At 57.6% G+C, this 27,867-nt stretch overlaps 1 protein-coding gene across 11 annotated transcripts in view; it reads left to right on the top strand.

Moving 5' to 3' along the window:
• Positions 1 to 27,867, top strand: part of PACS2 (phosphofurin acidic cluster sorting protein 2) — a 61,175-nt gene that overhangs the window by 18,124 nt on the left and 15,184 nt on the right. For 9 of the 11 annotated variants that reach the window (XM_079914669.1, XM_079914674.1, XM_079914672.1 and 6 more), the window contains exons 2-10: positions 15,036 to 15,123; positions 18,069 to 18,158; positions 19,489 to 19,614; positions 20,584 to 20,746; positions 21,262 to 21,335; positions 21,688 to 21,768; positions 22,933 to 22,992; positions 25,981 to 26,138; positions 27,726 to 27,816. In XM_079914669.1, the coding sequence (XP_079770795.1) occupies positions 15,036 to 15,123; positions 18,069 to 18,158; positions 19,489 to 19,614; positions 20,584 to 20,746; positions 21,262 to 21,335; positions 21,688 to 21,768; positions 22,933 to 22,992; positions 25,981 to 26,138; positions 27,726 to 27,816 (931 nt within the window). The remainder of the gene's footprint in view (positions 1 to 15,035; positions 15,124 to 18,068; positions 18,159 to 19,488; positions 19,615 to 20,583; positions 20,747 to 21,261; positions 21,336 to 21,687; positions 21,769 to 22,932; positions 22,993 to 25,980; positions 26,139 to 27,725; positions 27,817 to 27,867) is intronic. The other 2 variants (XM_079914675.1, XM_079914670.1) reach the window with 1 other exon arrangement.

The raw sequence follows: 27,867 nt of genomic DNA, 5'->3' as shown, positions 1-27,867 counted from the left end.
GCGCCGCGGGCGACGGCCCCTCGCTTAGCGTCCTGATGCCCCAGCTCGCTCTCAGCCCGGTCGCCCCCAAAGCCTAGGTGCCCACGGGGCGGGGTCCCTGGCTGGTGGCGGGGGGGTGTTTGCTGAGCTCTTGCTGCAACTTTCTGTGGAGCTTGAGCTTTTCCTCATAAAAGCCAGGGCGGCGGGCGGCGACCCGCGGGCCCCGGAAGGCTCTGGAGCCCCAGGGCGGCGTGGGTTACGGGTCTGCACGCCTGTGAGTCGCCTCTGCGCCGTCGCCCGCATTTCTGTGGGTTGATTGTCTTTCTGCTGCTCCTCTGTAGGCGCCTTTGTACTTGGGACATTAGTCCTTTGTCTTCTGTCGGCATCGCGGCTCCTTTCCCGCATCTATTGTCCCGTCTCTGAGTCTGCTTGCAGTAACGTCCACGTTTCCCGTCTCGGGCAGAGTTTGTGTCTCGAGGAGCTGGGGGAGCCGCTACGTTGGGCACATCTGGCCCCCTTCCTCCGAGGACCTGGGTGCACCAGGTGCCGTCCTAGGCCCCGGACCTGGTCCCATCCCTGCGGAACTCAGCCCTGCTTAAGGGGATGCGCGGTGATCTGGGACAGACACTTCCCACCTGAGCACCATCAGTGAGAGGGGGGTGAGGTGGGACGAGGTGGGATACGGAGCTCCCTGATGTTGGGGCGCCAGTCAGCAGGGCGGGGCCGGGCCCCAAGTGCTGGGCCCGGGGCTGGGAGTGCAGGACGTCTCTAGGGCCTTCCCGGAGGCTGGACAGAGCCAGTCACTGGGCTCTTTCTGCAAGGCGCCTCCACACTGGCTGGCGGCCACAGGACAGGGCAGGGTCCTCCTGGGGGGCTGGTCGGGTGGCGAGCAGGCTGAGGGGCTTCCAGGAGATAGGTAGAGCCCGGGGCGGGGGGCCTGGGATCGGCCCCTGGGCAGTCAGGAGGGAACGGGCCGTGTTTCGGAAAGGACTACGCGTTGGGCTGGAACTTTTAATTTTAGAGTGAAAATGTCAAGAAGAGCCAAGGTGGCAAAGATGGTGGTTGGCATGCAGAGGGGCACTCCTGCCTCCTTCTGAAGCCAGCAAGACGAGGAGTGGCCAGAGACCTGGGGGGAGGCCCAGGAGAAGGAGGACGTGGGGGCCCAGGACCACCGGGTCGGGCCCGCTGCAGGGGAGCCCAGGACAGGCCCAGCCCTCAGATTCTCCAGAGGGCGGAGGCACAGGCACCGGGGCGGAGCCCAGAGCCCTCGTCGTGCCCGCTCTGGATGCGAGCAGACGCCGGCATCCATGTCCGACAGTGACGGTCAGCAGGAAGCGTCAGCCACAGCACGGCCCTGCACCCGTGGAGCGGGGACAGGACGCTCCGGATCGCCCAGCTGGACGGCAGACGCAGACGGGCTCGGCGCAGGAGCCAAGTGCGAGCTGAGCAGCTGTCGCGGGGAGCGGAGCGGAAACAGAGGTGGACGGAGACGGCGAGGAGATACCGTGGGCGCTGCGTGTGGAGCGAGGGGTGTCTTGGCGCTACTTCAGGAAGGAGCCCCCACCCACCGCCGGTCCTCCCGCTGCCCTTGGCCCTGTGCTCTGTCCATTCTGTCCACAGGGCGGCCAAGAGCTGCCCTCCGCAGGCCATGCGGGAAGGTCGCTGCCCTGCCAGAGCACGCAGAGCCTCCCCCCGCGGCAGGCGGGCCCAGGCGGGGACAGTCCCCTCCTCAGATGTCTTTGCTTGTGACTGGCCCTGTCGCTTCCGTCCTGAGGGGGGCGAGCAAGGGAGGGGGTGAGGTCCTGCTGTGGGGCCCCCCGCGCTCTTGGTGGGCCTGGAGCAGTTGGGTGAGACAGCCTTGCTTTCCTCTTAGGGTTGGGGAGCCCTGTTGAGGAAGAGTCCCTCTTAGCAAAGGTTTTCATTTGTTTGTTTTTGTTTTTCTCTTCTTGGCCGCCCCATGTGGCATGTGGGATCTTAGTTCCCCGACCAGGAACGGAACCAATGTCCCCTGCATTGGAGGAGTGGAGTCTTAACCACTGGACCGCCAGGGAAGTCCTTTAGCAGAGGTTTTTAATCAGAATTAAAGCCAAGCCTTGTGCACTGTTGGTGGGAATGTAAAATGGTGCATCTTCTGTGTAAAACAGTGGATACAGCTGCCCCCAGACCCAGCAGTCCCACGTCCGGGCGAGTATCCTGAAGGAACTGAAAGCGGGGTCTCCAAGAGATATTCCTCCCGCCCGCCCCCCCGCCATGTTCCTAGCAGCACAGTTCGCATGCGCTGAGACTGTGCTCATCAGTCCATGTGGTGACGATGACCCAGCCTGAAAACGAAGGGGTCCTGACACAGGCTGCATCATGGAGGGACATGCTGAGTGACGTGGGCCAGTCACAGAGGGACAAATCGTGTGTGATCCACTCGTATGAAGACCCTAGAGCAGTCGGATTCATAGACAGGAAGCAGGAAGGTAGGGCCGCGGGCTGGGGGACGGGAGGGCAGTGAGTGTTGAATGGGGACAGAGTTTGTTTTACAAAATGAAGAGTTACGGAATGTGGGCGTGGTGGCACAACCGCGTGAATGCGCCTGATGCCCCTGGACTGGTTCCTTGAAGGTGGCAAATTTCACGTTGTATACATGCTACTGCAATAGGAAAGGAGAGAGGTAGCTTTGCCAGACCGTCCCCCAGACATGGCTGTAGCAGTTACAGCTCCCAGGGTGGGGAAAAGTTAGAGCCGGACGCCTCAGGGCTCACCAGCGCTGACCCTCACGCTGCCTGGCTGGACTCCAGCGGGGGCCCAGGGAGGGGCTCAGGGGCCCACCCGCCTGGGGTCCTGCTTAGGTGGGGAGCCATCTCCAGACCCCAAGGCCTGCTGAGCCCCCGGTGGGGACTGCCCTTCCCCCGCTCCTGGCCCACGTGGGGCCCTGGGGACCCTGTGGCCTTGCGCCATCAGGGAGCCAGTCCCCACCCGCCACCTGCCGCTGCCCTCCCCTCCCCCGCAGCTGAAGGAAGCGCAGGGAGTTTGGTTTAAAGGAGGCACCGCCCTGCTCCTCTGGGACCCCAGTGCCCCGGGGCAGCAGGGCCGGCGTCCCACACGCAGGATGTGGGGGTGGCCAGTCTCCCAAAGAGGAATCGGAGGCTTTGTGCTCTCTGCAGCCTCATCTCCCCACCCCACCCCACCCCACCCCCGCCCGGAGGCCCTGCCCCCACCACCTGGAGCCCAGGCTCCGAAGCTGGGTGGGCTGAGGTCTTTTGTCTGGGGCTGGGCGCAGGTGCTGGCCAGGTTTCCTGGGGCAGTATCGGGGAGCGGGCCCTCGGGGGACCCTCAGCTCCCTCCACTGCGTGGCGACTGGGGGGGTGCTGGGCAGGCTGCCCCCCCCCCCAGCCCCTGGGGGGCATTAATCGTGAGACCTTCCTGTCAGTGGGAATGCCCTGCGGGCCTGTGTATAAAAATATCTGCAAAACCAGCTTTCTGTGAACTTTCTAAAATGTCGCTTGTTTCGTCACTCACAAAATCCAGGGGTGTCGGGATACGGGGGCTCCTCACCCCCCAGCACGCCTTCCCTGACCTCGGTGTCCCGGCATAGCCTGACCCCACGGCAGAGCCCGTGCCCCTGCTCCTCCCCCCCCCCCGTAGTGTGTGCTCAGGTGGGCCTTGCTGAATGACCCCCCCCCCCCCCCCCCGCCCCGGGGAGGCCCCTGCTGCTCCTGCTCTCCCGTTCCCAGGGTGCTCTGCTCATCTTCCTGTCCCCGGCCCCCATGCCAGCCTTCTGTCCCAGGGCCTGTGTCCATTCAGCCCTGGCCCTGACCCCATGCTCATGTGATCCCTGCCCTCCAGGGCCCAGGCCCAGCACCCCGTGCCGCCAGGTCTCCCGAAGAGTCTGCCTCTTCAGGTCAACCCCAGGGAGGACGTGGCCAACGCCCGCCTAGGGCGCCATCTCCCCGCCCCCTTCCTCTTCTCTCCCTCCCCCCACCACCCTGCTGGCACCGCCCTTTTCCTCCAGACTCTGTCCAGCACCTTGGCCGGCCGGCCGAGGACCAGCCCCGGGAGGCCTGCCCGCCTTGCGGGCGGGGGCGGGCACTGTGCGGCGGCCCAGGCGCCCATCCCGTCAGGGCCCATGGGGCCCACTGACCTGAGAGCACATGGAAGCCCCAGCCCCACGTGTCACCCGGAGGGACAGAGACCGGGCAGCGTGGGCGCGGCCCCACCTCCTGGGACCCACCTGGTGGCGGGAGGTGGCTCTGAGGGGGCCGCAGCTGCCTTCAGCCGGATCACAGCCCAGCCTGGGTGTCTAGTTGCCCTGGGCTGTGGGCGGCGCCACAGCTCTGCTGACCCTCACAGCCGACTTCCTGGGCACGCCTCAGTCTCTGCTTTGCAAGTGCGCGGTTGTCCCCTGGGTCCCTCAGTCCTGTAGGGCCAGCTCTTCCCGCACAGCAAGAACCAAAGACCCTGAGGACTGAAGTGTGTGTCAGGGCCTCTCTCACACCCACTCGGGGGCATTCCCTTCCCGAGGGCAGAGGCATCTTTCACACCCGTCTTTAAGGTGATGCCCCAGTCATAGCGGCTCCTCCCCCCACCAAGGACGGCCTGCGGCTGGACATCCTAGTGAGATGCTGCAGGAAGGGGCGGGCACTCACGCAAAGGGGGACCAGCTGCTTTGAAGAGGCCGCCAAACATGGAAAGACAGAGTAGAGACAGTTCCTTGCTGTGCGTGCGCATGTGCAAACAAAGGACGGGGAAATCCCCAGGTGGGATTCATCTGGACAAGAGGGACCTGGGCCAGGGCGGAGCCAGGGAGGTGCCTGGGGGTGGCTGGGGGGCCTCCGAAGCACGTCTGTGGGGGGCTTGTGACACCGGGGCACTAGGTGGGGGGCTTGGGCCCACCCTCCCTGGGGTTAGGGAACCCCAGAGTGGCAGGGAGGCTGCCCCTGTGAGGAGGATCGTGGACCGCCACGTGCTGTCAGAAACCCACGTTGGTGTCGTGCGTGGGTGTCGATTCTGAACGCTGAGAGCCTCTTTAAGTGCAAGTGTTAGAGAATGAGAGACCGAGCCTTCAATCACAGCATCATCTGACTCAAGTTATGTAAAGAACAGGGCAAATCTTAGAAAAAAATAGAAGAATGGAGGTAACAGAGCGAGCGTAATGAAATAAGAAAACAATATGAAATATTAACAAAAGCCAGAGCCAACTGCTTGGGAAGACTAATAAGGTAGTAAACTTCGGCAAAAGTGATCAAAAGAGAAAGCACACGTGAGCAATTTGGAGCGAAGCGCCAAAGTCGAAGAACGCTAAGCAACGTCAATAAATATGAAGAATAAGTATGATGCTTTTCTAGAAAAAATATGAATCACTTACTAATTGACTTAGTAAAATAGAAAATGTGTACAGACCAGTTACATCAAAACCTGCTCTCTTCCCCAAAGCGCACCAGATGGTTTTATTTGTGAATTTTACCAAATGTTCAAGAAATAAACGCTCTCATATGACGTGTTCCAGAGACGGAAAAGATGTTTAAAAAGAGGCAAAGCTGTCAATTTCATGAGGGCAGTAGAGTCATCAAAACTCCGAGAGGCAGCACAAGGGTAGGGTTGACCTCGTGGACGTAGACGTGAAAATCCTAAAGAAAATGTTGACCCCCCCCCAAAAAAAATCCCTACAAGGTATAAAGTTGCAAAAGCATTTCATGAAATAGGAATTATCTCCAGAGTGTGTGGGTGGTTTACTTGACAGTAGACTATTTATTATTTTTATTACATTCAGAGTGAAAGAGAAAAATCATGTGATCTATCCAGAAAAAACATTTGATGAAATTTAAGAGACATTCTTAGGGATGTAGAAATAAACAGGAACTTTAACCTGTTACAGGGCACCTACTAAAAATCTACAGACCTTCACTGTCCAGTGTATTAGCCTCCGTTTGGCTATCGATCAGTCCGTTTGTCCATTAAAATGTGGTTCACTTCTGCAGTAGCACCAGCCGTATTCCAGCTGCTGGCTGCTGGCACCACATTAGAGAGTGCAGCTGTAGAGCATTTCCATCACTGCAGAAAGGTTACCGCGCTTCGCTGCCGTGCACACAGCATTCTTAAACGCTAGAAATAGTACCTCTAAAACCAAGAAGGAAGGTAACTGCTATTATCCTTGAGGTACTGGGCAGTGCAGCAAGACGTCAAAAGTAGATAGGAATGGGTTGAAAGAAACACAGCTACCATTTGCAGATGGCATTGTTGTTCAAATGGACAATCCAAGAGAGCATACAAGCTGCTAGAACCAGTAACGGTTCTGGAAGGTTGACTGATACAGGACCAGCACACAGAATCAATAGTGTTGAAACACCTGCAGTGTTTCAATTTGAAAATAAGAAAAAGAGTGTTATTCAGACAAGCAGCTAGTAGCTTGTCTAGGAATCAGTTGGCCGAAGGGCGTTAATGACTTTCGCCAGAGAACCGGCTAACCACGTACTCAAGGACGTAAAACACCTGAGTAAGGAGGTGCTGAGGCTCCGTGACGACCTAAAGATGTCACTTCTCCCTAAATGCCATTCAGTTTTGAAAAATTCCATGAAGGAATTGAACTTGGCAAGCAAATTGTGAAGTTTATATGAAACAGACAAGCAACTTTAAAGAAAAATGAAGTATGCTTGTGTTTAGGGAGTGTTTTCCTTAGCAGATGCATGTTTATTTAAATAAGCTGTACTGATGAAAACAATATGCAGTTGTCAGAAGTACGGACAGATTGACCTGTGGGACATAGAGCAGGACACGGAAACACACAAATGCAGCGCGCTTCAGAAACAGCCTTCTTCATCCATCAGGAAGGGGTGCACTCTTTCAGAATTGGTTGGGGGACAGGTGGGCATCCACATAGGAAATAATAAAATCAGGTCCCTACCTCACACCACACACAGAACAGCTCCACATAGATTAATGACCTCAGTGAAAAGAGAAAAAAAATTGGGAGGAGGGGTGTGAAATTAACGAATATATTATCCAACAAGCGTAACTCATAAAAGACATTTAAGTAAATAAACATTGTCTGGAAACCCACTCATGGGACAGCCTGCAGCTAGGAGATGATAGATGTGATGTACATAGGCCAATGGTTACACCCAGAATAAAGGAAGAATCCCAAGACAGTGAGGAAATGCCAGTGCAGTAGAAAAATGGGCAAAGGTTGTGGACAGGCAGGCCATGGAACCGCTCACGGCCAGCAAGCACCCGAGAAGCTGCGCAGCCTCCCTGGAGGTCAGGGCGACACCAGATAAAACCACCGTGAGATCCCCCCAAATCTAGTGATTCTGTTCGTTTGGGGGGTGGAGTGCTAGGGGCTGAATTGTGTCCCGCCCCCACCAAATTCGCGCTGTGACTCCCTGACTCTCCCAGTGCGTCGGGATGTGACTGTATTTGGAGACAGGTATTCAAAGAGGCGATTAGCTTAAAATGAGGCCGTAGGGCAGGTCCTTCTCCACTATGACTGGTGTCCTTAAAATGAGGGAGATCTAGACGCACAGAGAGACGCTGGGGTGGGGGTGGGGGGGCGTGCACAGAGTGGAGGCCGTGAGGGGCGGCCGTCTGCCAGCCAGGGAGAGAGGCCCAAACAGATCCTTCTCTTATGACCAGAGGAAACCAGCCCTGCAGGCACCCCGATCCCAGACCTCCAGCCTCCAGACCGTGAGAAACAAATGTCTGTTGTCTAAGCCGCCCTGTCTGGTATTCGTTACGGCTGCCCCAGGACACCAACACCCCCTGGGCCAGCAGGAGTGCATATTAACCCCACAGCTTGGGGGAACGGTTTGACAAAACCCCCGGACAGGTTGTGACTGTGTGGAGCTGACCCAGTAACCCCGCTTGGGCAGAAGGTGCCCACACAGCCCTGTGAAGACAGGGCCAGAGCGTGTAGTGTCGGATCACTGGAGCAGCCCGAACGGCCATCACGGGGAGATGGAGAAGCCATGTGCTCGTACAGAGAGGAAGTGCACAGCGGGCATGGGGCGTGCACACTAGTGACGTGCCCACGGCTCTCAAAAAGAAATGAGAGGTGGGGAGAGAAGGGCAAGTTGCAATAGCACACTCAGGGTGGTGTTAGCGTGTGACTTGAGAAACAGAACGACGCATGCTGACACGTACATGCAAAATTAGTGAAAATGGGACGTGCCTGGCCGTCCAGAGCACAGCCGATGTCTCTGTGACAGGGAGTCAGAAAGGCAGAGCCACCTGAAGGTGCTGATTCCTGCCTCGTGTACAGCACAGAGTTAGGGGTCCAGGGCTGGCTGGGCCCTCTGCCGTCCCGAGCGTGTGGCTTCCACTTCTGGGTCCAAGGTGGCTGCCTAGGTCCTGCCATTGCATCTAGGGGGAAGGCAGCGAGCAAGGGCTTGCCACCCAGAACGTGATCACACGGCCTCTGCTCGGGGTCCGCCGCCCCGGCTGCTCAGTGGCCGTGCCCAGCTGCCCCAGACAGGACTGGGGTCTCTGGCCAGGAGGCAGGCGCCCAGCTAACATGGGGGAGGCCTGTTATCAAGGGAGGACGGGGACGCCGGAGTTGGGGGACGGCTGGCAGTGTCCTGGGAGGAGACCCCTCCTCCGGATGGTGGTTTCTTCGGAGGGAGGGGGTGGTGAGCAGCGCACACAGTGGGTTTCTGCGGCCGTGGGTGCCTTGTTTCTCTAGGGAGGTCTGCAGCTGCAGGGGGAACATTTGTCGGCGCTCAGTGGTGGGTATGTGGGCTTTGTAACTTTTCTCTGTTTTAGACGACAGACCGGAACGCTGCCTCTCTGGGTTAGGTGTGGAGCTTGGCTTTTTCCTCTCTCCTGCTCGGCGCAGACACAGTCCGAGGAAAGAGCACACTGGCTGTGAGCGAGGCCCCCTCCCGTGGAAGACTGGGTTTTCACCTGCTGATGGGGTCGCGTTTTATAGGGCCTGTGTGTCACTGCGGAACCTAGTGCCATGCAGGGCGTTTGATGGAATAATGGCCCCAGCTTAGCGATGAATCACTGTTTGTGGGGGCTTCGCGGTGTATTTGTTTATGGTTTCCTTGAGGGCCAGGCATTCTGCAGTAATCTCGCCCTTGGCTGCCGTCAGGCCTATCTCAGAACCAACCTTGGCTAAAGAGCAAATAGCATTTACTCTGCTGATCTGGCTCAGGCTCTGGGCGCAGGGGGTCCTTTCGACTCTTCTGGCGTTGTTCGCACAGATAGCATCAGCTTGAACATACCTTAGAACACACACACCCCACAAGAAACCCCGAATGGCTGTAGGTGTCACAGTCACCTGGGAGATGAGCCTCTGCAGTGAGTCTGTCCGGGGTGCAGACGGGCTCCCTGCGGACGCACGGGCCCCTCCTTACGGGCTGGAAGCCAGGCCCTTCGTGGAGCGGTTTCTTAACTGCCGTGTGCTCGTGGGCGCCCGGCTCTTCTTCCTGCATGGTCCCCTCTGCGCTGTGGACTCTGAACGCTGGACTCACCCCGTCCCCAGCCAGACGCGTCATGAGGGATGTCAGCTTCTAGAAACGGGTGTTGTGAAAGCACTGAAAATAAGAGATCGAGACCCTGAGACGCCCACCCCCAAATAAGGGCTGGAAAGTATTTTTTAATGATTAATTGATTCAGAGCAGGATCCAAATAAGGCCCCCGTTTGGCAGTTGTGGCTGGTGCACCTTTAGGTCTTCTAGGTTTTTCCAGCTCTTGAAAAGGTACTTTAAAAACGTACATGCAGGTACTTCCCTGGTGGCGCAGTGGTTGAGAGTCCCCCTGCCGATGCAGGGGACACGGGTTCGTGCCCCGGTCTGGGGGGATCCCGCGTGCCGCGGAGCGGCTGGGCCCGTGAGCCATGGCCGCTGAGCCTGCGCTCTAGAGCCCGCGAGCCACAACTACTGAGCCCACGTGTCACAACTACTGAAGCCCACGCGCCTAGAGCCCATGCTCCGCAACAAGAGAAGCACCGCAACGAAGAGCTCGCCGCAACTAGAGAAAGCCTGCACGCAGCAACGAAGACCCAACGCAGCCAAAAATAAATAATAAATAGAATGAATTAATTAAAAAAACAGAAACCGTATATGCAGTAAAATTCAACCCTGCCTGCTTGTTTGTCTGCGGCTCTGAGCCCTGTCACCCCGCAGGCAGGGCAGGACGCCCAAGACCGAACCTTGGGGCTCCTGCTCCACTCTCCGCCCTGTGCGCTCTGCTGCCTCTCCCGGAAGGTACATAGGTGGGCGAAGATGCAGGGCGCGACCTCTGGACTCTGGCTTCTCTCCTGCAGCGTGCGTGTGCGCCCCTGCATGCGTGTGCACGTGGCGGGGCTCGGTCCTCTGGTCCCCCAGCAGCACTCCCTGAGGTGGATGGCCTGGTGGCTTTGAGGGACATCTGGGTTTCCAGTTTGGGGCGAATGTGAACTCAGCTGCTGTGAATGTTCGTGTCCGAGCCTTTGGGTGGATTCCCAGGGTGGGGCTGGGGGTCCTGGGAGCTGATGCCCCACCTGCGGGGTCACGGCCCCCCTCTCCGCCGGCTCGCCAGCACTGGCCTTTGGATCTTGTTTCCGCCTTTGTAATCGGTGTGTGGTATCTAGCTCTGGCTTTAATTTGCATTTCCCTAATAACTAATAATGTTGAGCATCTTTTCATGTGCTTATTTATTGCCCATATGTCTCTTTTGGTGAAGAGTCTGTTGAAATCTTTTGCCCGTTTTTATTGGGTTATTTATTTTCATATTGTTGAGATTTGAGAGATCTTTATATGCTCTGGATAAAATCCTTTGTTGAACATGTGATTTGCAAATATTTTCTCCCACTCTTAGCTTGTCTTCTCATTTTCTTTATAGTGTTTTTCTCAGAGCAAAGTTTTAAATTTTGATGACATCCAATTTATCAGACTTTCTTTTTCTATTCTGTTGATCTGTACGCCTTTCCTTTGTCAACAGCACTGTCTTGATGACTGTTGGTTTATAGCAAGTCTTGATGTCAGTGAGAGGTGCCCAGCTTACTTTGTTCTCCTTTTTCAAAGTCATTATTTTTTTCTATCAAAGTGTAGTTGATTTACAATATTATATTAGTTTCAGCATAGTGACTCAATAGTTTCACAGATTATACTCCATTTAAAGTGACTGTAAATAGCGGCTATATTCTCTGTGCTGTACAATGCATCCTTGTAGCTTATTTATTTTATACATGGTAGTTTGTACCTCATACCTTCCCCTATGCCTATCTCTCCCCTCCCGCCTTCCCTCTCCCCACTGGTAACCACTAGTTCTCTATATTTGAGTCTGTTTCTGCTATATGCCTTTATTTATTTTATTTTTTAGATTCCACATACAAGTGATAGAGTATCTTGTCTCTCTCTGCCTGACTTATTTCTAGGTCCACCCATGTTGTAAATGGCAGAATTGCATTCTTTTTTATGGCCGAGTAATATTCCATTGTATGTACACATATACATGTACATGCACATATACATACGTACATACCACGTCTTCTTTATCCTTCCATCTCTGAATGGACACCTAGATTGCTTCCATGCCTTGGCAATTGTAAAGAGTGCTGCTGTGAAAATTGGGGTGCGTGTATCTTTTCAAATTAGTACTTTTTTTTTTTTTTTTTTAAATTAGTACTTTTGTCTCTAACCGATATATGCCCAGGAGTGGAATTGCTGGGTTATTTGGTAACTCTATTTTTAGTTTTTTGAGGAACCCTCCATACTGTTTTCCTTAGTGGGCTTCACCAATTTACATTCCCACCAACAGTGTACGAGGGTTCCCTTTTCTCCACATCCTCTCCGGCATTTGTTATCTGTAGACTTATTTTTTTTCTTTCTTTTTGCGGTACGCGGGCCTCTCACTGTTGTGGCCTCTCCCGTTGCGGAGCACAGGCTCTGGACGCGCAGGCTCAGCGGCCATGGCTCACGGGCCCAGCCGCTCCGCGGCATGTGGGATCTTCCCGGACCGGGGCTCGAACCCGCGTCCCCTGCATCGGCAGGCGGACTCTCAACCACTGCGCCACCAGGGAAGCCCTGCAGGCTTTTTGATGATGGCCATTCTGACAGGTGTGAGGTAGTTTTGATTTGCATTTCTCTAATGATTAGTGATGTTGAGCATCTTTTCATGTGTCTTTTGGCCATCTGTATGTATTCTTTGGAAAAATATCTGTTCAGGTCTTCTGCTCATTTTTTAATCAGGTTGGTTGTTTTTTCAATATTAAGTGGTATGAGCTGTTTATATATTTTGGATATTAACCCCTTATTGGTCATATCATTTGCAAATCGTTTCTCCCATTCCGTAGATTGTCTTTTTGTTTTGTCAGTGGTTTCCTTTGCTGTGCAAAAGCTTTTAAGTTTAATTAGGTCCCATTTGTTTATTTTTGCCTTTTTCCTAAATTATTATGATTATTCTAGTTCCTTTGCCTTTCCATATAAACTTAAAAGTCAGCTTACTAATAACTACAGAAAAGTCTTGCTGGGGTTTCACTGGAATTGCATTAAGTCTGTAGATCTAGTTTGGGGAGAATTAATGTCCACGAGTCTGGCACGTCTTCTTTGATTCCTTGTGATAGCAGTGGGGAGTTTCTAGCATGCAGATTGTGCATTTATTTTATGAGATTTAGGTATTTCTTTTTTGTAAATGGAAGGTGTTTTAAACACTGACTTCAGTTGTTCATTCCTAGTATATAGAAACGTGGTTGCCTTTCATATGTTGAACTGATGTCCTTCAATCTTGCTAAGCTCATTAGTTCTTGGAGCCCGTTTTCACATTCTCCTACATTCCTTGGGACGTTCTACATAATGATTGTGTTGTCTGCAAATAAGAAGAGCTTTATTCTGTCCTTTCCTATCCTTCTGCCTTTTGTTCCCTTCTCTTGCCCTCTTTCCCTGGGCAGGCCTTCAGTGCCCACTGAATTGCAGTGGTGAAAGGGTGCGGCTTTGCCTCGTTCCTGATCTTAGGGGACAGTATTCTCTCTCGCACCATCCAGCGTGATGTTCGCGGGGGACCTTTGGACGTGCTCTTAATCAGGTTGAGGGGATTCCCGTCTATTCTTCATTCACTGAGAGTTTTTACTCATGAATGGATATTGAATTTGTCGGAAGTTTTTCTGAATTGACTGAGATTTTATGTTTTTTCATATTTAGTCTGGTAACGTGTATCACATTGATTTCAAATGTTGAACCAACCTTGAATTCCTGGAACAGACCCCCTTTGGTTATGGTGTATTATCCGTTGTTCCTTTTATATATGTCTGGATTCAGTTTGCTAATATTTTGTTGAAGATTTTTACATGTGTGTTCAGAAAGGAACTGGTCTGTACTTTCCTTTTTTGTACTGTTTTTGTCTGATGTTGGTGCTGGTATCAGGGTATTTGCTAACCTCATAAGATGATTTGAGAAGTATTCTTTCCTCTTCTGTTTGCTGGAAGATATTTTGTAGAATTGGTGTTATTTCTTCTTTCGCTATCTGGTTAAACTCACCTGGAGTTTTCTTTTTCAGAAGTGTTTCACTATTAATCCCACTTCTTCAATAGATCAGGCTGTTGTTCGTCCTGGTGGGTTTGGGCAGTTTGTAGCTTCCGGGGATTTGGTACGTGGAATCTCAGTTCTCAGAGTTGTGTGCACTGAGTTATCTGTAGTGTCCCTAATCACGTTGTTCCATGTCTGTGAGCTCTGGAGTGATGTTCCTTCTTTGATTCCTGATATGGGTCATTTTTGCCTTCTCTCTCTCCCTCTTTTTTCCTTTGTGTGGCTGGAGTTTTTGTCAATTGTATTACTCTTCCCAAAGAACCAGAATTTGGTTTTATTTTTTCTAATTGTTTCTTTATCTTCAATTTCATTGTTCTGCTTTTATCCTCATTTCCTGCCTTCTCACTTTGGGTTTAATTTGCGCTTTTCCTGGTGTCTTAAGGTAAAGCTTAGATTGTATAGTTGAGAATGTCTTTCTTTTCTAATATAAGCATTTAATGCTGTGAATTCTCCTCTCAGTACTGCTTTAACTGCATTCCACAATTCTTGACATGTTGTTTTTCACTTTCATTCCACACAAAATACGTCTAATGTCCTTCCGGGCTTCCTCTTTGTCCTGTCGGTGATTTGGCAGCGTGTGGTTGAATTTCCCAAGCAGCTGGTGTTTCCCAGCTGTCCTTCTATTGCTGATTTCTAGCTAACTCCATTTTCGTCAGAGAACATACTTTGTGTGATTCTGGTTCTTTTAGTTTGTACTTGTGAAGCATTGTTTTATGGCCCAGGATGTGGTCTGTCCTGGTGAACGTTAGCTGCTTTCATCCGTCTCCTTCTCTAGCTTTTTCCCTGGCCCTGCAGAATCAGAGCAGCCCCCATGGCAGAGGGACTGAGCTGTGAGAGTGGCCCGCCATGAGGGGTCCTGCTGGGCTCCCCTGCTTCACTGCTATGTGTCAGGGACTATCAGGGACGCACTGTGTCTGTCTGTCTCCAACCTGCAGCAGTCAAATAAGGGGCATCCTCTGCCTGGGAAGCCCTGGTGTCTGTCTCCTGGCCCCTCTGGGCTCAGTGGAGGGCAGATGACGGTCTCCAGGGAGACAGGCTGAGGTGAAGCCCAGCTGAGGTGGGTGAGGCCTGTGGGATGGGTGGGACCATGTGGGTGGGCAGGACCCTGGAGAGGAGGGGGCGGGGCCTCGAGTGGACCCTGAGGGCAGGGTCCCTGGGAGGCCTGTGCTCTGGCAGCTGGGAGTGGGATTCCCAAGCACTGGTACCCTGGTCCCTGGGGGCTTCGGGGGTGTGTGGTCTCAGGTTTCCTGTCTGCCCGCCTGTGGACCCACCCAGGCCACCTTCACCAGAGGGAGACCCTCTGCGGAGGGGTGCTTGGTCCAACAGTCTGGGGGTGCTGATGGGTGCCCCCAACGTGCAGGGACCCCAAAGATGGCTCCCAGCCTGGCCGGGCCTGGGCATGGGCTCCTGGGATACGTGAGGGCCAGTGTCCATGAGTGACCGAGGTGCTGGGGTCAGAGAGCCCGCGGTCCAGCGGAGGCTGGGGCTGCTGCAGTTTGGGGCCTTCCTGGAGCATGAGAAGGCGTCGGAGTGCACGGTCACTGCTGAGCCCGTCTGTGCCCTTTGCAGGTTGTGCAGCCTGACCTTGAAGAAGCTGGTGGTCTTCAAGGAGCTGGAGAAGGAGCTCATCTCGGTGGTGATTGCTGTCAAGATGCAGGTGAGGGTCTGCCTGTGTCACTGGCCTGGGGCCACGAGGATGCCTGTGTTGCCCAGGAGATGAGAGGGGCACAGCCGCACCAGCAGCTGGACCCTTGCCCGTGCAGGAGGCCCCACCCTCCCGGGCACAGGAAAGGGCACACCACCAGGGTCCCGGGATGAGGGGGAAAGCAAGTGTGCTGAGCTCACCTGCAGACGGGCCCCATGCAGAAGCTGGGACAAACCCTCCCTGCTCCCCGCTCGCCCCCCCCGCACTGTGTGCCCCTCGCCCGCCAGCTGTCCACCCGGGCCCAGCCTGGCTGTGCTCACCTCTCGCTCCCAGGCCATAATACTGCCTGTCCCTTGGGCCTCACAGGTCCTTCTTTCTGCCTTTGAACAAGTGTCGGTGTTTCAGGGGGACCCAGCTGCCCCAGCACTCAGCGCCCCCTTCCCCAGCAGCCCTGGAGGAGGGCCCCGTTAGCCGTGCGAGCTGCCTTGGCCTTTTGGTGGCCCCGGAGGTGGGACGTGGCTCTCGGGCCTGCGGCTGGCGTGGGTGCTCTGGGCCTGGCCTGTGGCTCCTCGTGAGGCTCACCAGGGCCTCCTGGCCGGACCTCCAGGAGCAGCTCGTGGGCCTCGGGGCCAGGCTTTCCTCCAAACTGGGAGCTCAGCTTGGAGCCCAGCAGGCGTGAGGCCCGCCCTTCCCGGTCATTTGCCGTCACCAGAAAAGCAGTACACTGTTGAACAAAGACCCAAAGAAGCGCTCTTCCCCGCCGACAGGGCTGCCGCTCTCAGCGTGAAGCAGGCCGTGCCCGGCTGCACACCTGGGACGTGGGAAGATGCCCGTATGAGAACCAGCCCCGCCGGCGGTGCTCTGGGCCTCCTGGCTCGGGAGGGGTCGATGGCGCTCTGGGCCCTCAGAACAAGCTGGTTTACCCATCCCTGGCCTCTGAAACCGGCACTGTTGACCTCTGACACAACCGGTGCCCCTGTACTCTAGCCCCGTTCCTCCAGCTGCCCGTCTCTGTGGTCCCGCCCCGGACCCCGTCATTATCGAGAACTCAGCCTCTGGTCAGGGTCCCAGGCCCCTTGGAGCTACCCCCCCCTCCAGCTTGCCTGAGTGCCCCCATTGCCTGGGCCCGCGCCCCTAGTTGGCAGACACTCAGCTCCTTGCCTGCTTCTCCTGGGGCATCCTCTCCTGCCCGGGTCACCTGCCTTTTGCACCGGCTCCTCAGCTGCCCCCCGCCCCCCAGCCCCTGTGTCCTGACTCCCAGAGGAAGCAGGCGAGCCGGCCTCCCCCGCTGACCCGAGTCTCCATACGTGTGTTCACTGCTGCCCCCTCGCCTGTCTGCGCGTGTGTCCTCCTTGCCCCGGGCACGGGCCCATCAGTTTAGGTCCTGACCTGGATGGGATCAGATGCGCAGGAAACTGGGGGGAAACGGCTGTGAGGGACAGAGGGGAACGGGCCAGGGTGTGGGGAGAGCACCAGACCGCACACGGGGAGCCTGCCCCCGGGAGAGCTAGGGCTGGGGGAGGACCGTCAGGAGAGCCCCTCGGCACACTCCGTGCTGGGAGCAGCTGTGGGCAGCACGGCCTCGGCACCAACGCTGCATGCAAGCAGAGGGCAGTGTCTCCAGCAAGGCTTCTTAGCCGCTCGGCCACCCCACACTGCTGCCCACGCCCCTCCCCGTCACTCCCGTCAGCTCACACGTCTGTGCGGCTCACGTCTTTGTCCTGGACCCACACCCCACTCCCACTCTCACCCATTCCTCTGCACCCCTCATCTTGGTGAGACGCCTCGTCAGCTGCGTGGTAACCTCTGCTCTCCGGCCTGACTCTGTGAATCTGGCTCCTCGTGGGGCCCCCTGGACGTGGGCTCACGGGGTTTGTCCTGCTGTGTCTGGCTTCCAACACTTAGTGTAACATCTCCAAGGCTCGTCCATGTTGGGAGACCTAGTTTTAAAACAATACTATCAGGAACATCTTTAATCCATTTGGAACTTATTTTGGTACAAGGTTTGAGGTTGGGACCTGTGGGGGGGGTTAATTATTTTTTTAAATTAATTAATTGATTGATTGATTTTTGGCCGTGTTGGGTCTTTGTCGCTGCGCACGGGCTTTCTCTAGTTGCGGCGAGCGGGGGCTACTCTTCGTTGCGGTGCGTGGGCTTCTCATTGCGGTGGCTTCTCTTGTTGTGGAGCACGGGCTCTAGGCATGTGGGCTTCAGTAGTTGTGGCACGTGGGCTCAGTAGCTGTGGCTTGCGGGCCCTAGAGTGCAGGCTCAGTAGTTGTGGTGCACGGGCTCAGTTGCTCCGCGGCATGTGGGATCTTCCCGGACCAGGGCTCGAACCCGTGTCCCCTGCATCGGCAGGCGGATTCTTAACCACTGCACCACCGGGAAGCCCCCGGGACCTGTATGTTTTATACAGATGACTCACCACCCATGTATCACAGCCACTTGCCGACCTGAAGGCTCCTTATTACACACTGTTTGTTTTTACATGTGTCTGTGTGTTTTCTGAACCTAGTTCTAGGCTTGTACTGCTCTCTCTGTCCTTGTGACGGTGCCGCTGGGCTTTAATCACTGACCTTGGCACCCACTCTGCTCTCAGTGGGGCGGGGGCGGTCCTGCTTTCCCAGGAGCGTGCGGCTTCTCGCGCACCTGCTTGTCCGGCTGCATCTCTTGCCGCACCTCCATCCTGCAGCTGTGGCAGTGACTGTTCTGTCTCCTCTCTCACAGCTTAGCACAGACTTCTAGAGGAGGACTTGGGGGTCAGAGGACATGGGCTCTTTTAAGGCTCCGGGTAAATCTCCCCGCGGGGCCTTTGGGAATCACACGCGCTCGGGCCTCACCCCCACCATCTGCGGGTCTTTGCCTGACAGTCTGAAGAGAACTGACAAGCCAACATCTTCGCTGCTTCATTTTAAGATGCCTTCTTCTGAACTAGGAGGTGTCTTGTTCTGTCCCAGGGCTCCAAGCGGATCCTGCGGTCCCACGAGATCGTGCTGCCCCCCAGTGGACAAGTGGAAACTGACCTGGCGCTGACGTTCTCCCTGCAGGTGGGCCTCCAGGGGGACCCCCACCCTCACCCTTCCCGCAGCCCCTGTGGCCACGGAGGTCCCCTCTCCCACAGGGCTCACTCTCCGAGGTTAGAGATGTGCTTGCTTATGAGGTCGAGTCTCTCGTCGCATTCCCACGATGAAGAGAACGTAGTGAGGCCAAAACTCAGATGATGGGTTTAGGTCGCCTCATTCCTGTGTTTAGAAAAGATGGGGGAGCGGGGGCTGAGGGAAGCCACTCAAAAAAACAACCTTGTTTAAAAAAAGAAAAAGAAAGATGGGGAGGAATCTATGGAAACTCGGTGTCGCGAGTTCAAACCCCTCGGGAGTATTATTTTGGGCTGTGCTGGCGGTGAACGTGGGCTGTTTAGACTGGGACCCCCCCACCGTGTGAAGCAGAGGCCCCCCGGGTGGGGGGCGTGAGTAGATCAGCCCTCCCCCGCCCCCAGCCTCCTCACCCCGCCCCCACCCCCGCGTCTCTTTGCATAATTAAGATCTGCATTATTTAAATTCAGTGGGTGTAGTTCTGGCTGAAGACACTTGCTGTATTTAGTATCAGTGCTTTTCCGATACATTAAACTCCTCCGTTCTCCCTGTGAGTGTAGAAGACAGGGCCGCGCTTTGGCGAGTCTGTGAGAACCCTGCCCGTCCGCCTCTGCCCTCCCCCAAGACCACCTCACCGGGCTGTGCCTGGCTCCGCCGGAGCCCAGACCCACGGCAGCTTTGGGTTTTTTTTATTATTTTTATTTTTTGGCCATGCCCCGAGGCACGTGGGATCTTAGTTCCCCGGCCAAACCCACACCCCCTGCAGTGGAAGGGGGGGTCTTAACCACTGGACCGCCAGAGGACTCCCCGGGAGTCAGGTTTACTGAGTATAATTTCCAAAATGTGCGGTTCACTGTTTTTAAGTTCACGGCTTTGTGGTGCACAGGTGTGTAACCGCCACCACAGTCAAGGTGGAGGGCAGTCCCGTCGTGCCCCGGCTTTGAAAGGAGGTTTTTATTGGTGAACCTTGAGGAAGCGTGCACGTCTGCCGTGGGCACACGAGCTCTGCAGTGTCCCACGAGCAGGCGCAGGCGGCCTGGACCTGGAGTGCTGGGGGCACGGCCCGCTGGACCGCCAGGCGGAAGCACTGCTGGGCAGTTACTGCATGTCCACAGATGCGCAGGGCCTCCCGAGGGCGCATCTGCCACCAGGGGCTGTTCCTGGCGACCGAGGCCCTTGATGACCAGCAGGGAGGGAACCCTGGGGCTTGGGTGCGTGAGACCTCGTGGGTGTCGGTGGGCGTGGCTGCCTTCATTGCTGTGACCCCCCCCTCCTTCTCCCGCAGTACCCCCACTTCTTGAAAAGAGAAGGCAACAAGCTTCAGATCATGTTGCAGCGAAGAAAGCGGTACAAGAACCGGACGATCCTGGGCTACAAAACGCTGGCGGCTGGTTCCATCAACATGGCCGAGGTTAGGGCGGCTGGGCGGCGGCCTCCCTCCAGGCGCCCTTGCCCCACGCTGTCCCTCCTGGACGTCCTGCTCGGCGGGACGGGGGCTCCCTGGGGTGGGTGGACACGTGCTGGTGTGGGTCAGAGGGGCTGCCAGCTCACCTTTTTTAACTTGGCTTTTTCACTGATGGTGATAGGTGACGTTACTTTTCTCAAAATTCTTACTTTCTTACTTGACTAAGGAGTTTCCCCCCCACAACTAAGCCCCCCCAAATTAAAAAAGAATCTGGTCCATAAAACCCCAGCATCTAGATGTGATCAAATGACCCCAAACGCAGCTCCTAAAACGCAGAGGCACACATTCGCTGGGTTATCATGACGAGACCCCGTGAAGGTGAACGGCTTGGGCGTCTGGGACCAGCGCGGGGCTCAGGCTGGCACCGGGCGGGGGACGCAGGGGGGCTCTGCCGCTCTCCCCAGTTTATTTGATTCTCTCATGATCAGAACGGCCGCAGGGTCTCATCATCCTGGTGGGCCAAACCTGGTGCATGTCAGCTCCGCGGCACCAGAGCCCCGGCTTGCACTGGGGGCCCGGTCCTCCTTGGTCCCCCAGGGACACGGGTTCCTGGGGTTGAGTCCCGAGAGTCGGTGGCTGTGCCTGGACTGGCCCCTGCGTGGCTTCACACACTGCTCGCTGCCGCCGACCCTCCTCCCTGATGGCCTCCAGTCCTTAGGGGCGGGGCCTGGCTGACCTCCCAGCCCGGCCCGGTGTGCTCCCTCCCAGCCCGTCCACCCTGCTCCCGTGTCTCCTCTCTTGGCCCGTCCGCGGGCCCCCTGTCCTCGTGTCCTCCTGCACCGCCCCCTGCCACCGTGCTTGCCCTGCAGAGTGCACCCCTGCCGTCACCGCCAGGGGAAAGCCCACCCGACCCCCAGCGTGTGCCCCCCGCAGGGTGAGGCTGGTGAGGCCTCTAGAACCGCGCCCTGCCCACAGGTGATGCAGCAGCCGTCGGAGGGCGGCCAGGTGCTGAGCCTCTGCAGCAACATCAAGGAGGCCGCGGTCAAGGTGGCCGAGATCTGGATCTTCTCCCTGTCCAGCCAGCCTATCGACCACGAGGACAGCACCATGCAGGCCGGCCCCAAGGCCAAGTCCACCGGTGAGGGCAGCTGAGGCAGCGCTGCTGTCGCGGGCGCCGCCTCCTGGCCGCTGGCCCGTGGGCTCGAGAGGTTGGGGAGGGGATGTGAGGGTCTGCGGCTACTCTCTGGGCTGCAGGCATGTCAGCCCTGCCTGCGCACTGGGACACGGTCAGGAAGCAGGTCATGGGGTCGACCATGGTGCCTCCCAGGGTCTGGCACGGTCGTGGTGTGGGCTGTCACCTCCGTCGCAGTTGGGGTCACCATCTCCCCTGAGGCGAGGGTGGGCCAGTGGGGGCCTAGTCGAGCAGGAGACCCAGTTTGAGCCCTGTGACGGGCAGAAGGGCTGGGGGCCACGGTGGGGGGCTACAACGTGCAGCCCCTGCCCCCTCGACAGTCCATCTGCCGCGTGTGGGGCTGTGTCCTCGTGGCTCCCCTGCACGCCGGGGGCGGGGGGCAGTCACTGGGGCGCCACCTTATTGCTGGGACACGGGCTGGAACGTCGAGGCGCCCCCCCTTCCATCTGCTCACCCCGCAGATAACTACTCCGAGGAGGAGTACGAGAGCTTCTCCTCCGAGCAGGAAGCCAGCGACGACGCCGTGCAGGGGCAGGTAATGCGGGGCCCGGGGGGTGCCGGCCTCGAGGCTCCCAGCGCCCCGTGCCCGGCCCCTACCAGACCCCCAGCAGCTGTGCAGCCCGCCGTGGACGGGCCCGGGCCCCCCCAGAGCCACTGTTGCCAGGGTAGCAGGGGGCATAGGGGGCTGGGAGCCTGGTCCCCGTCCCCGGGGCTGGAGGGTGTCAGCAGACGCACTGGGACGCCCAGGAGACCAGGCCCCTCCCCAGGCCGCCCAGGGAGGCCGCACATCCACGTGGGTCGGCCCTGGGCCAGGGGCACAGCAGGCAGGGGCAGGGTCCCACGTGTACTGAGGGTGGCCTGGCCCCAGGTGCCACGTGTCTCTGCAGGATTTGGACGAGGATGACTTCGACGTGGGGAAGCCCAAGAAGCAACGGCGATCGATAGTAAGAACGACGTCCATGACCAGGGTCGGTGGAAACTGGTTTTACTAACACTGGGGAAGGGTACGGGGTGGGGACCCGGGGTGGGGGCCGGGTGGAGCCCTCGGGAGGGGCGGGTCAGGACGTGAGGCGGCCTGCCCTGGGATCACATGGGCACACGCGCTGTCCCCTGAGCCCAGCCCTGTGGCTTCTTCAGAGGCCCAGTCTCTTCCCCAAATACAGCATGAAGGCGGGGAGACCCCGTGCCACGGCCTTGCCCTGGGAGGGGGGCTGTGGCCTACAGCCCAGAGGACAGGGGGCAAGGCCACTCTCGGAGCAGAGCTGAGGGCCGGTCCTCTGCCGCTTGGCCCAGACACGCCCAGTGTGAGGCCAGCCCCCGCCCCCGGCTCTGCTCTGTGCCCAGGGGCTTGGAAGGGCTGCCAGGCTCCTCCTTTAGGAGGGAAATCCAGGCAGGGGCCGTGGCCCATCATGAATCGTCCAGCCCCGGTGCCAGAGCTCCTGGGCGAGCTTACAGTGCCGAGCCACTCTGCCCTGCGGCCCCAGGCCAGGCCAGCTCGAAGGGAGACCCGGGAAGCCCCGGTGCTGATGGCCCAGCCCAGCCCCAGAGACCACTGCCCCCCCAGCCATGCTGGGAGACCGTGGGCTGGTCCCCGTATACCGGGTGACGCGCGTGTTCTGGACCGTGGTGTGGAGGCCCTCACGCTGCTGTGACAGTACCTGTTTGAGCCTCAGGTCCAGGACCCGAGGCCCAACTTCTGTGGAGGGGGCGTGGGCCTCCTTTTGGGTGGCCTCGGTCGGAGGCCAGTGGCCAGGGCAGCACCAGGAGCAGACGGGCTCAGGCTCCGATGCGCCCTGACCACGCCCTAGGTCCCGAGGAGGGAGGGCGGGGGCGTCGCTGGCACAACCATAGATACGCCCTCCCTGCGGCTCCCCTTCGCCGGCTCTGAGGCTGACAGCCCTTCTCTGGGTCCATGTCTTAGTCCGGCCACAGCTGTGGTTTCAGAGGCTTGTGGAAACGCTTGCTGTTGCTAACGTGCCGGCAGCCGTGCTCAAGTTCATAGGTGTCGCCGCGTGTCTGAGCTGTGCCCCCGCCGGCTGAGGCCGCCCTCGCGGTGCAGCCCGGTGCCGGCCCCACTGTGTCCTCCGGGAAGCGGCTCCAAGGGCTCTGACGCCGGCCTGCTTGTCTCGCAGCAACAGAACTTCAAGCAGAAGGTCGTGGCCCTGCTGCGGAGATTTAAAGTTTCCGACGAGGTGAGTGCGCAGCCCCTCCCCCCGTGGCAGCCCCGCGTCCGGTCGGGGTAGGGCTCTGGAGGCCGGTTCCGGCGGGTCCCGCTCTGCTGTTCGCTGCCGCCGTGGCCCTCTGGACGTCACTGCCGTCTCCAGGAGCGAGGGCGATGGTGGCGCCTGCCCCGGGGACGCTCGAGGGGCAGGCAGGGCCCCAGGTGACGCCTGCTGTGTTTCTTGACAGCCTGCTCTGAACAGATCTGGAGGAGGGCGGGACATTTTCTGTGGGGGGTGTGACCACGGGTTTCTGTGTTTTGTGTTTTTTTATCAATCAACTTTATTTTTTAGGGCAGTTTTAGGTTCACAGCAAAACTGAGCACAGAGTTCCCATGTGCCCTGTCACCCCACACACTGCCTCCCCACGATCAACATACTATGTGTTTTCAAATTTTTTCTTTTAGCTTTTTTCTAGTCTCCAAATGATGACTTTGTGTAACTGTGATAACCAGAAAAAAAAAACAAAACTTTTTTTTAATGTGATCAGAGGAAAATTAGTCCCCAGGTTCTGGACCCACCCAGGAGAGGTGGCATTTAAGTATCGAAGCCCCAAGACATCGTTATCACATGTGTCACGATGGCCCGTAAAGTGAGCTGTGTGCTTCCCGGAAGCCACGGCTGTGCGTCCACGCGCGGTGGTGGGGCATCCTCTTGCAGCAGCTCTTAGCGGGTCAGCTGCTCGAAATGGGCCCGGCTCAGCCACGGTCCTTCCCACACTGACCCACAGCGTCAACATGATTCCTATCAAATCACCAGCTGCCTTTTTGCAGAAACCAACCAGCTAGTCCTGAAACTTATGTGGACATGCAAGGGACGCAGAAGCAACAAAACAATCCTGAAAAAGCACAAGTTGGGGCTTCCCTGGTGGCGCAGTGATTGAGAGTCCGCCTGCCGGTGCAGGGGACACGGGTTCGTGCCCCGGTCCGGGAAGATCCCACATGCCGCGGAGCGGCTGGGCCCGTGAGCCATGGCCGCTGAGCCTGCGCGACCGGAGCCTGTGCTCCGCAACGGGAGAGGCCACAACAGTGAGAGGCCCGCGTACCACAAAAAAAAAAAAAAAAAAAAGCACAAGTTGGAGGACTCACCTGTCCATTTTCAAAACTTACCTAAAGCTCCTGTCATGAGACTGTGGCGGGTCAACGAAGTAAGGTTAAGAGTCCAGAAATAAGTTCTTCTATTTATGATCGGTTGATTTTCGACAAGCTGCGAAGACCATTCAGTGGGGAGAAGAATAGCCTTTTCAGCAAATAGTGCTGGCACGACTGGATATCTGCACACAGAAGAGTGAAGCTGGACCCCTACCTCACGCCACAGCCTACAAAAATTAACTCAAAACGGGTCAGAGATCTAGATGTACAAGCTGAAACTATAGACCTCTTAGAAAAAAACAGCGTATTTGTGATCTTGGGTCAGGCAATGGTCTTTTAGATAATGACACCAAAAGCATGAGCAAACGAAGAAAAAATAGGTAAGTTGGACTACATCAAAATCTAAACTTGCTGTGCTTACAACAATACCATCAAGGAAATGAAACAACAGCCCACAGAATGGGAAAAATTTTTTGCACATCATATATCTGGGGCTTCCCTGGTGGTGCAGTGGTTCAGAATCCCCCTGTCAACGCAGGGGACACGGGTTCGAGCCCTGGTCTGGGAAGATCCCACATGCTGCGGAGCAACTAAGCCCGTGCGCCACAACTACTGAGCCTGCGCTCTAGAGCCCTCGAGCCACAACTACTGAGCCCACGTGCCACAACTACTGAAGCCCGCGTGCCTAGAGCCCGTGCTCCGCAACAAGAGAAGCCACCGCAATGAGAAGCCCGCGCACTACAACGAAGAGCAGCCCCCACTCGCCGCAACTAGAGAAAGCCTGCACGCAGCAACGAAGACCCAACGCAGCCAAAAATAGATAAATCAAATAAATTTTAAAAAATCATATATCTGATAAGAGACTTGTATCCAGAATACATAAAGAACACTTACAACTCAAAAACAGAACAATGCAGTTAAAAAATTAATTGTCCACTTTAAAAATTGGGCAAAGGATCTGACTAGATAGTTCTCCAAAGAAGAAATACAGCCAATCAGCCCGTGAAGAGATGCTTGGCATCTCTAGTCTTTGGCGAACACAGATCAGAACCACAGACTCCTCTTAATACCCACTAGGGCGGCCGTCACCAGGAACACGGAAGATAAGTGTCGACAAGGGTGTGTAACAGTGGGAACCCTCACACGTGCTGGAGGGAACGGAAGCGGTGCAGCCACTGTGGAGAACAGGCCAGCGGTGCCTTGGAAGGCTTGCCAGGCACCCAGCACCCACTGCTGAGTACTTCCCTACGAGAGATGGAAACACGTCCACACGTTTAGCACGTCCACTGATAAACAGTCACAGGAGCTTCACCTGTAGTGCAGACGCTGGGCGCGTCGCCCTGTCCTCCACCGGCCGTTGGTCAGACATACTGTGACCCCTCCCTTGGGTGGCCCACTATCAAGAAGGAGCAGGCTGTGGGCAAGCACACTTACACACACACACACACACACACACACACACACACACACACACACGTCACGCTGAGTGAGGGGAGGCTGCACGTGGAGCAGTTCCATTCGTGTACCATCCTGGGAAAGGCCCGGTGCACGGGGCTGGGTGGGGGGACCGTCGGGGGCAGGGGGTGCCTGGGGAGGGAAACCGTTTACGTCCTGATCGTGGCGGTACCACACCACGGCACACACTGTCATAGCACCGCTTGGTGCTCTAAAGGGTGCGTTCGGGTGTTAAAGCTTCTGAGGCTGGGGAGAAGAGCCCCCTGTGCAGCGCCCGGCTGACCGGAGGTCCCCAAGGGACTGGCTGGTGGCACAGGCTGGAGGAGGGGTGCTGGGTGGCCGTGCGCCCTCCTCCCACCTGTCCCTCAGGAGCCCCTTCCCACCGGGCTAGCCTCACACCTCGGATCCCACGTAGGTCCTGGACTCGGAGCAGGACCCTGCAGAGCATGTCCCCGAGGTGGAGGAGGACCTGGACCTTCTGTACGACACGCTGGACATGGAGAACCCCAGTGACAGCGGCCCCGACATGGAGGACGACGACAGCGTCCTCAGCACCCCCAAGCCAAAGCTCAGGTGGGCACAGCCGCTGGCCGGCGTATGCCACCACGCTGGGACACAGTGGACACGGCCGTCTGCCTTCAAAGCTGGAGGTTGGCAGAGGCCAGCCCAGGAGGAAGTCCACCTGGGGGGTCGTCCGGGCCGGAGGGAAAGGTGGTTTGTGAGAAAGCAGGCCCTCGGGGGTGCAGGCTCGGGGGAGGGGAGAGCAGGAGCCGCAGACCCCAACGGTGCCCCAGGTCTGCGGTGCTTCCAGAGGTGAGAAGTGGCGAAGTGACAGGGTCCAGTTTGTATCTGGAAAAGGTCTCTCTGGGATCTGCTGGGAGCAGCTCGGGTCATCCCTGCAGGAGGCCGTGGTGTTGGGGCAGGAGTGGGGCGGGCCGGGAAGTTGTGTGGAAGGCGGGCCCTGGGCGGGGGGTGGGGGGATGTGGGCTGGGGAGGGGGTGCTGGCTGGGCATCACAGGAGGGGACCGGTGAGCACGGGCCCACAGGGCTCCGTCCGACGCGGAGACGAGGGGCGTGCTGGGGCCACCCCCCAGGGGCACGGGTGCGGCATGGCTGGTGCTGGAAGGCAGTCTGGGGGACAGGTGATGCGGGCGCTGATGCCCGGTCTGGTGGAGAGAGCGCACGGGTCTGAGTCCGCCTCAGGAGCCGGTGGGGGTGGAGGGCGTCCAAGTCAGGCGGAGAGGTATGCGGACCGGTTGGTTTTTAAACTTAAAACAAGCATAAGTCAGACACAAGGAAGCACACACGAGAAAGGGGTGGCCATGCTGTCACCTGCCCTCCGGCTCCCGCTGCAGCCTCGCACACCCACCTCCCAGTGCAGCGTCCCCAGCTGCTGACCGGCGACCTTTGACTCAACTGCCCAGTTACCCTCCTCTGGGAGGTTGGAGACTGTGGGCTCAAGTCAGGGTGTCGGCCACTGGCCTCCTGGGGGCTCAGCCAGGCGGCTGCAGGACGGGGCTCCTGCCTCCCTTCTACCTGCTGCCCCCTCCACCTTTAAGGCCAGCACGGTGGTCGTGTCCCTCGGTATTTGCCCCCCGACCCCTCTCTGCCTTCAGTTGGAGATCTCTGCTTTTATCAGCCGCCGTGACTACCTCGGTGCCCGGCTGACCCGGGCCGTCCCCGCCTGTAGCTCCCTCCATAATGTTAGCTGTGCCTGTAGGGCGAGCCCTGGCCAGCCCGCGTCCCAGTCCTGGGGCTGAGGCGTGGCGTCTCAGGCCGGACCCTCCTGCCACGCACCGTGGTCCCGCCCCACGTGGCTTCGTCACCAGACACTGCGTGAGTCCCGTCCCTCGTTTTAGCTTGACCTTCGGCTCCTGCAAGCTGGCTGTGGGTTCCCCACCCGACAGGCCTCCAGCCCGGGTGTCGGGTGCAGCTGTCAACGTGTGCCGCTGGCCACCCCGCCAGGGCCGAGGCCGAGAGCGGATGGGGTTTTGGGGCACAGGTCTGCTCAGCTGCTCTCAGGCCCTCGGGTCCTCGCCTGTGCCACGGTCCTCAAGGGTGGGGGCCCTGCTGCGCGTCTGACCCCGCCAGGCGCAGCGGCTGCGCCTTCAGCTCGGGGAGGTACTGGAGAATAACGCGCTCTCCGTCCGCGCCACCCAGGCCGTACTTCGAAGGCTTGTCCCACTCCAGCTCGCAGACAGAGATCGGGAGTATCCACAGTGCCCGGAGCCAGAAGGAGCCTCCGAGTCCGGTGAGCAGCCCGGAGCCAGGCAGCCCCGTGCTCCCACGGGGGCCCTCGGGT

The sequence above is a fragment of the Stenella coeruleoalba genome (assembly GCF_951394435.1).
Source record: "Stenella coeruleoalba genome assembly, chromosome: 2".
NCBI lineage: Eukaryota > Metazoa > Chordata > Mammalia > Artiodactyla > Delphinidae > Stenella > Stenella coeruleoalba.
The sequence above is the reverse complement of the archived record's forward strand: the minus strand, read 5'-3'. Positions and strand labels throughout refer to the sequence as shown.